Source organism: Piliocolobus tephrosceles, chromosome 10 (genome assembly GCF_002776525.5).
Source record: "Piliocolobus tephrosceles isolate RC106 chromosome 10, ASM277652v3, whole genome shotgun sequence".
Lineage (NCBI taxonomy): Eukaryota > Metazoa > Chordata > Mammalia > Primates > Cercopithecidae > Piliocolobus > Piliocolobus tephrosceles.
In genome coordinates this window covers 117,987,951-117,996,944 of record NC_045443.1, presented here as the reverse complement: position 1 = coordinate 117,996,944, position 8,994 = coordinate 117,987,951, and the positions used below count along the sequence as shown (strand labels likewise).

Sequence of the window (8,994 nt, the reverse complement as noted above, 5' to 3'; positions counted from 1 at the left end):
GAAGGAAGGAAGGAAGGAAGGAAGGAAGGAAGGAAGGAAGGAAAGAAAGGGGAGGGGAGGGAAGGGAAGGGAAGAAAAAAGAAAAGAAAAGAAAAGAAAAAAGAAACCCGGTCTCTACTAAAAATACAAAAATTAGCTGGGCGTGGTGTCAGGCACCTGTAATCCCAGCTCCTCGGGAGGCTGAGGCAGGAGAATCGCTTGAACCGGGGAGGCAGAGGTTGATCTCGCCATTGCGCTCCAGCCTGGGCAACAAAAGCAAAACTTCGTCTCAAAAAAAAAAAATTTTTTTGAATAAATGGGGTGGGTGAGGTGGCTCACGCCTGTAACCCCAGCACTTTGGGAGGCCGAGGCGGGCAGATCACCTGAGGTCAGGAGTTTGAGACCAGCCTGGCCAACATGGTGAAATCCCGTCTGTACTAAAAATACAGAGCGGTGGCGGGCACCTGTAATCCCAGCTAATTGGGAGACTGAGGCAGGAGAATCGCTTGAATCCGGGAGGCAAAGGTTGTGGTGAGCCGAGATCATGCCACTGCACTCCAGCCTGGACAACAAGAGCAAAAACTCCATCTCAAAATAAAAAAGGATAAACATCTCATACAATGAAATATGATTCAGCCATAAAATTAATGAATTCCTGATACATACTACAACATGGATGAACCTTAAAAACATTATTCTGAATGAAATAAGTCTGACCCCAAAGGGCAAATATTGTATGATTCCATTTATATATATAAAGTACTCACAAATTAATAGAGATAGAAAGTAGAAAAGAGGTTGCCACGGTCTGGAGGAGAAGGGAACAGGAAGTAAAGGTTTAATGGGTACAGAGTCTCAGTTTCCACCCTTGGGCATGGAAGATAAAGTTCTGGATGTAAGTAGTGGTGATGGTTGCACAACAATGTGAATATATTCTATGCCAGTGAATTTACACTTAAAGGTTAAAATGGTAAATTTTATGTATACTTTGGCACAATTTTTTTTAAAGTCTCAAAAAATAATAATAATAATAATCGTTTTTGGAGAAGTCAGTTACACTGAATCTGGAGCCAAGTGAACGGAACCCTGACTTAGATCCCTTTTCTCTCAACAGCCCCTAGCAGTCTCTGAATTAAGTCTATTAGCATGTTCCTCCCATAATGCTTTGTTTCATAGCCACAAAAACCTAGTTAAGTGAAATCAGCAACATATGCAGAAACCACCTACGTAGCTCAGAAACATCTTCTTAAGGCGGCATAATTTTCAAGCAAGCAATAAGTGAAGATTTTTCCATAGGCCCTAAACTCACCTTTGCGAAATAGGAAGCTGGCTTATTGGGAGTGATGAGAAGGGGGCGCATCTCAATAGCTTTGCGCAGTGGCAGTATCGTAGCCAATGAGGTTTATCCGAGGCGCGATTATTGCTAATTGAAAACTTTTCCCAATACCCCGCCATGACGACTTGCAATATAGTCGGCATTGGCAATTTTTGACAGTCTCTACGGAGACTGAATATTGCAGTACTACAAAAAATAGATGATTGTGATACGTTAGAAGTTAATAATAAGTTTCTAGTATAAATGAAATTCTTACGTGTCAAAACTCTCCGAGGTTTGCAAAAATTACACAAGTTTTTGCTGTTGTCTGTCAGGGTAAAGTCACGGTTTTTGCCAGCTTTCTTTCGCGCTGTTTTTTTGCTTTTGAGTCGAAGGTCTTCCTCTATCGCTCAGGCTGGAGTGCACTGGCGTGATCTCCGCTTGCTGCAACCTCTTTAGCCCGGGTTCAAACGATTCTCGTGCCTCAGCCTCCCGACTAGTAGGATTACAGGCGCCTGCCACCGCACCCCGCTAATTTTTTGTATTTTTAGTACAGTCCCCGTTTCACCATCTTGGCCAGGCTGGTCTTGAATTCCTGACCTCGTGATTCACTCGCCTCGGCCTCCCAGAGTGCTGGGATTACAGGCGTGAGCCGCCGCGCCCAGCCGTGTTCTCCACTGATTTTGTCACAGTATTACGTCTTAAAAATTATTCCCAACTCTCCCACCCTGCTGTTTCCGCACCCCCGAGCACAGCTAGTCGTCCCTCTGCGCCCTCCAGCTTACTTTCCCGCTCCTCACTCCTCGCTCAAAATTCGACTTTCAACCGAATCATCTCTGTGACGTCACGTTTATTTGCATAAGATTCCCCAGCGTCCCAAGCGAATGTTCTTATCATTTCCAAAATCTGAATGTTTGACACGAGATATTCCAACAACAAGAAACCTCCCACGCAGATGGGCCTTAAATACGGCTGGTGGAGTGGGAACATGTCGTATCCACGGACACACTGGCAAGCACTCACCCTCAATGTAATGGGAGTCATCATCCGTGGGGAAGCGAGGCGCGAACTTACATTGTCAGCTTTGCGCAGTGGCAGTATCGTAGCCAATGAGGTTTATCCGAGGCGCGATTATTGCTAATTGAAAACTTTTCCCAATACCCCGCCATGACGACTTGAAATATAGTCGGCATTGGCAATTTTTGACAGTCTCTACGGAGACTGAATGATATATCGTCTAAAGAAAAGGTGTTTCTTTTGGGTTTGGAAGTACGGTTCAGTGTAGTCAGTCAGTGGCCGTAGAGGCTTTTATGTGGAATACTGTACATCGTTTTCGAAGGTGTATGACATGGTATATTGGTAATTGGGTTCACAGGCAGTTATTAATTTTTGTCCAAATGCAGCTAGCGAGTGAGCTACTCCACCTCCTTTGTCATTGAAGGTCACTGAAGGTCACACATTCCCTTTAAGGGAAGAGGGGGAACTCTGAAACCAACACGTTAACACATCCAAAGTCTTCCTTTTTGTTTTTTTGAGACGGAATTTTCGCTGTTGCCCAGGCTGGAGTGCAGTGGCCTGATCTCGGCTCACTGCAACCTCCACATTCCGGGTTCAAGCGATTCTCTGTCTCAGCCTCCCGAGTAGCTGGGATGACAGGAGCCCACCACCACGACCGACGCGTTTTTGTGTTTTCAGTAGAGACGGGGTTTCGCCTTCTTGGCCAGGCTGGTGTCAAACTCCTGACCTCAGGTGATCCGCCCTCCTCGGCCTCCCAAAGTGCTGGGATTACAGGTGTGAACCACCACACCCGGCCCAAAGTCTTCCTTTTAAAGCGACTAAGGGAAAAAGGCACAGAGAAGACTTGCTCAGGTCCTACCGTGGAGTCCTCCGCAGAGCTGGGGCTGATCAGGTTCCCTTGCTCCTAGTGTGGTACTTGTTCCCACTACACCAGCCTCTTCCAGTCTCATCTTTTTACAAAGACCTGGGCCGTCCATGGACAGAGGTCCTCAGGAGTCACAATCCTGGTCATGGCGGATCCAGCTGGACCTGTTTAGGACACCGCCCATAAAACACTCCTCCAGCCTGTAGCAAAAAGATGTGGCAAAAAGGGCGGCAACAATACCTACGAGGTCAAAGGTGGTGCCAGGAAAAACAGCTCCAGTGGCAAATTAAACTCAGTCCCCAGTTCAAGGACCTCACAGTCTGGAGATATGGAGGCGAAGGTAGCAGTGAGCTGAAATCGCGCCACTGCACTCCAGCCTGGGTGACAGTGAGACTCTGTCTCAAAAAAAAAAAAAAAAAAAGGAGGAGGAAGAGGAGCAGGAGCAGGAGCAGCAGCAGCAGCTGGGCACAGTGGCCCAGGCCTGTTATCCCAGCACTTTGGGAGGCCAAGGTGGGCAGATCACGAGGTCAGGAGTTCAAGACCAGCCTGGCCAACATGGTGAAACCCCATCTCTACTAAAAATCCAAAAAAAAAAAAATTAGCTGGCCATGGTGGTGGGTGCCTGTAATACCAGCTACTCGGGAGGCTGAGGCAGGAGAGTGGCTCGAACCCGGGAGGCAGAGGTTGCAGTGAGCCAAGACCGCGCCATTGCACTCCAGCCTGGGTGACAGAGCGAGACTCCGTCTCAAAAAAAAAAAAAAAAAAAAAGTTATACAAAACTTAGAAATAACGTGAAAAGAATAGTGCATGTCCTTTCAAAACCAAACTACAACAATTTCTTAAATTTTGGCTTGCATAAAAATAACTTTGAGAATTTCTTAAGACACAGATCGAATCCCCATTCCTAGAGATTCCAGTTCAGGACGTCTAGGATGGAGCCTAAGAGTCTGCATTTCTCAAAGTTTGCAGGTGCTGGTCCAGAGTCCACAGCTTGAACAGCAGGGGAAGAAATGTAGCATTGTCTAATTAGCATCATCACACTGTAGAGGAAAACTTGACTTATTGTTTACTATAGATTTTTTATTAGAGATGGGTTCTTGGCCGGGCATGGTGGCTCACTCCTGTAATCCCAGCACTTTGGGAGGCCAAGGCAGGAGGATCTCTTGAGCCCAAGAGTTCAAGACCAGCTTGGGCAACATTGTGAGACCTTTGTCTCTACAAAAAAAAAAAAGAGAATATTTTTGTTGTTGTTCTTTTTGGTTTTGTTGGGTTTTTTTTGAGACAGTAGGGTCTCACTCTATCACCCCAGCTGGAGTTCAGTCATGCAATATCAGCTTACTGCAACCTCCGCTTCCCAGGCTCAAGTGATCCTCTCACCTCAGCCTCCTGAGTAGATGGAACTACAGGCACGTGCCACCACACTTGGCTAATTTTATTTTATTTTTTTGTAGAGGCAGAGGTTTTACATTTTGCTCAAGCTAATCTCAAACTCCTGGGCTCAAGCCACCCACCTACCTTGGCCTCCCAATGCACTGAGATTACAGGCATGAGCCATCGTGCCTGGAAAAATTTAAAAATTAGCCAGGTGTGCTAGTGTGCGCCTGTAATCCTAGCTACTCAGGGGGCTGAGTCAGGAGGATTGCTTGAGCCCAGGAGGTCAAGGCTGCAGTGAACTGTGATATCATTGCTGCACTCCAGCCCGGTCGACAGAGTGAGACCCTATCTCAAAACCCCCCACGAAGAAAATCCAAACCAAAAAATTGAGGTAAAATTTACATAACATAAAATTAGCCATATTAAAGTGGATCCAATTTTTTGTTGTTGTTGTTGTTATTCTGCAGGGCAAGGAGGGGAGGGAGGGCTCCATGTGATTTTTACGTATCATTGTTTTCTGTTTCAAAACCTAAATTCTTTTTTCTGAATACAAAAATTACTGCATGTTTGTATATAAAATTCAAATATACACATGAAACAGTGACAAAGGTTCCCACAATCATCTCACCTTGATTCCAAGGAGATAGTCACAGGTAGGTGAGATTATTCCTCCAAAATGTTCTACTCATAGGTCAATATAATTATTAACAAAAATTGGATTATACTCGGCCAGGCGCGGTGGCTCATACCTGTAATCCCAGCACTTTAGGGGGCCAAGGAGGGTGGATCACGAGGTCAGGAGATCAAGACCATCCTGGCTAACACGGTGAAACCCCGTTTCTACTAAAAATACAAAAAAATTTAGCCAGGTTTGGTGGCGGGCGCCTGTAGTCCCAGCTACTCGAGAGGCTGAGGCAGGAGAATGGTATGAACCTGGGAGGTGGAGCTTGCAGTGAGCCGAGATTGCACCATTGCACTCCAGCCTGGGAGACAGAGCAAGACTCCGTCTCAAAACAAACAAACAAAAAATTGGATTATACTCTACACATAGTTCTATTACTTCCTTTTTCTTTCTGCTATACAATACATGTGGACACATTTTCCATGCCAGCACCTAGTTTTCCTTTTCCCATATAGATGTGACCTACCAAGGTTAACCAATCCCCCGTTATTGGACATGTGTGTTGTTTCCAGTTTTTCCCATAAGCAATGCTATAATGAATACGATTGATGCTACATCATCTTTCCTTACTCTTGGGGTATTTCTGGGGGAAAATCTCTTTCTTTCTTTTTTTTTTTTTTCTTTAAACAGGGTCTTGCTCTGTTACCCAGGCTGGAGTACAGTGGTGTGATCTTGGTTCACTGCAGCCTCGACCTCCCAGGCTCAAGCTATTTTCCTGTCTCAGCCTCCCGAGTAGCTGGGATTACAGGCATGTGCCACCACGCCCACCTAATTTTTGTATTTTTTGTAGAGATGGGGTTTCACCATGTTAGCCAGGCTGGTCTTGAACTCCTAGACTCAAGCTTTCTGCCCACCTTAACCTCCCAAAGTGCTGGCACTATAGGCATGAGCTACCACGCAGGCCTGGGGAAAATTTCTTTTTTGAGATGGAGTTTCGCTCTTGTTGCTCAGGCTGGAGTGCAGTGGTGTGATCTTGGCTCATGGCAACCTCCGCCTCCCAGGTTCAAGCAATTCTCCTGCCTCAGCCTCCCGAATAGCTGGGATTACAGGCACCTGCCACCACGCCCGGCTAATTTTGTATGTTTAGTAGAGACGGGGTTTCACCATGTTGGTCAGGCTGGTCTCGAACTCCTGGCCTCAGGTAATCTGGGCCTGGGGAAAATTTCTATAGGTAGAATTGCCTCCTCAAAGGCCATGCTCATTTGCATTTTAAGGGATATCCCCATACTGGCACCCCTAAGATTGTACCAATGTATTTGCCCAAAAAGCCACATATGAGGACATCTGGAGAAGGTTTGACATACAGTTTTTTTTTTTTGTTTTTTTTTTTTGAGATGGAGTCTTGCTCTGTTGCCCAGGCTAGGGTGTAATGGTGAGATCTTGGCTCACTGCAACCTCCACCTCCTGGGTTCAAGTGATTCTCTCACCTCAGCCTCCCAAATAGCTGGGATTACAGGCATGTGCCACCACACCCAGCTAATTTTTGTATTTTTAGTAGAGATGGAGTTTTGCCATATTTGCCAGGCTGGTCTCGAACTCCTGACCTTGTGATCCACCTGCCTCGGCCTCCCAAAGTGCTGGGATTACAGGCGTGAGCCACCATGCCCGACCTGATGCATACATTTGTAAGTGTTCTGCAGCTTTCATGGGACTGTCACAGGTCGTCAGGGAGGGGAAGAAGCGGGAGGGTAAACGTGCGCCCATTCTCCTGAGGCGCTGACTGTACAATCCAGCTTCAACCGAGGTTTGTCTTCCAGCTGCTTTCCAGGCAGAGAGAAGGGAGAAGGGGCTGAGTTGGGTGAGATAAAATGTCTCAGAGGGAGGAGAAATCTGGACTCATCCAAAACTTACTTTCTCCCTCTCCACCATATAGGGAATATCCTTGGATACATTAGCCACCCCACCCGCCATGAGGCCAACCCCCACCCACCCTCCCACCCGCTGGCTCCAGGGGATGGAAAAGTCCTACTACAAGGGCTATCTCAGCAGGGAAAGGGCCCACAGACCCCTAAACAATCTGCTCAGTGTTCAAGGCACTGCAGAATGTTAGCAAGAATCACCAGCTTCTAGGATAAAAATATCCCGTGCCCAAGGGGCCCTCAGTGTCTGTCTCAAAACAGAGCTGGCTCTAAGTTCTACAGTTTCTCCATCGCTGGGAAATTAACTGAGGCCAACTGATTTTTTTTTTTCCTCATGAAACTTTGAAGCCAGACTTGGGTTCAAGACCTTGCTTCATTATTCTCTACTTGCATGACCACTCACCTACCCTCACCTACCTTCACTCACCTACCCTCACCTACCCTCTCGTGCCTCAGTGTCCCTGGCTGTAAAAACAAAAAGAGTCCTGATTCTATCTCAGAGTTCAGCAGTTCTCCACCCTGACTATGTGCACATGAAAACCACCTGAGGAGCTTTACAAAAATCCCTGGGCCCCGGCTGCATTCCAAACCCATTAAATCAGAATTTCTGAGGAATGGGTCAGGGCAAAAAAATGTGTATTAAAGCTTCCAATGTTTCTCCAAGGATGAGACCCACTACCAGAGAGATTTGGTGAGTATTTTTTTGTTTTTGTTTTTTTTAAGACGGAGTCTCGCTCTGCTGTCCAGGCTGGAGTGCAATGGCGCGATCTCAGCTCACTGCAACCTCCGCCTCCCGGGTTCAAGCGATTCTCATGCCTGAGCCTCCCAAGTAGCTGGGACTACGGGTGCCCACCACCATGCCCGGCTAATTTTTTTTGTATTTTTAGTAGAGACGGGGTTTCACCGTGTTAGCCAGGATGGTCTTGATCTGACCTCATGATCCACCTGCCTCAGCCCCCCGAAGTGCTGGGATTACAAGCATGAGCCACTGTGACCGGCCAGAGATTTGGTGAGTATTAAGTGAGATGATATGGGAAGAGTGCTTCCTTTGGTGCCTGTTTCAGAGTTAAGTACTTTAGTGGAGGTGGGGTGGTCATGGGACTGACTAGCTAAGCCTGGGTGGTTTCAAGGAGGGCTTCCTGAAGAAGGGGGTAGCTAAGCTGTGAACTGAAGGAGGAGAGGCATTAACCAGGTCAAAGAGGGCAGGATGGATTTTAGCAGCAGTAATAGCACTGGCAGGGGGCCTGGAGACAGGAATATGTGGCCTTTTGGTTGTGGTTGTTGTTGTTGAGATGGAGTCTCGCTCTGTTGCCTGGGGTGGAGTGCAGTGGCGCAATCTTGGCTCACTGCAACCTCCACCTCCTGGGTTTGAGCGATTCTCTGGCCTCAGCCTCCCGAGTAGCTGAGCTCACAGGTGTTGGTCACCACGCCCGGCTAATTTTTGTATTTTTAGTAAAGACAGGGTTCCACCATGTTGGCCAGGCTGGTCTAGTACTCCTGACCTCAGGTGATCCGCCTGCCTCGGCCTCCCAAAGTGCTGGGATTACAGGCGTGAGCCACTGTGCCCAGCCTTTTTTTCTTTTTCTGTCTTTTTTGAGCTGGAGTTTCAGTCTGTCACCCAGGCTGGAGTCCAGTGGCACCATCTTGGCTCACTGCAAGCTCCGCCTCCCAGGTTCAAGCAATTCTCCTACCTCAGCTTCCCAAGTAGCTGGGATTACAGGTGTGGGCTACCACGCCCAACTAATTTTGTAGTTTAGGAGAGATGGGGTTTCACCATGTTGGCCAGGCTGGTTTCAAACTCCTGACCTCAAGTGATCCACCCACTTCAACATCCCAAAGTGCTGGGATTAGAGGCGTGAGCCACCATGCCTGGTGTCTTGTTTGTTTGTTTTTGTCTTTTTTT

General features: G+C 47.2%; 1 protein-coding gene and 2 non-coding genes across 3 annotated transcripts in view; 2 read left to right on the top strand and 1 right to left on the bottom strand.

Annotated features, from left to right (window-relative positions):
• SIRT4 (sirtuin 4) overlaps positions 1-1,760 on the bottom strand; it is a 21,705-nt gene extending 19,945 nt beyond the window's left edge. The window contains exon 1 of the mRNA XM_023212604.1: positions 1,289-1,760. Within this exon, the coding sequence (XP_023068372.1) occupies positions 1,289-1,458 (170 nt within the window). The 5' untranslated portion in view covers positions 1,459-1,760. The remainder of the gene's footprint in view (positions 1-1,288) is intronic.
• Positions 1,346-1,486, top strand: LOC111538912. Its single transcript, XR_002730501.1, has one exon. It is a non-coding gene; the product is annotated as a U4 spliceosomal RNA (small nuclear RNA).
• Positions 1,761-2,374: 614 nt separating the features above from the next.
• LOC111538908 lies at positions 2,375-2,515 on the top strand. Its single transcript, XR_002730498.1, has one exon. It is a non-coding gene; the product is annotated as a U4 spliceosomal RNA (small nuclear RNA).
• The last annotated feature ends 6,479 nt before the right edge of the window (positions 2,516-8,994 follow it).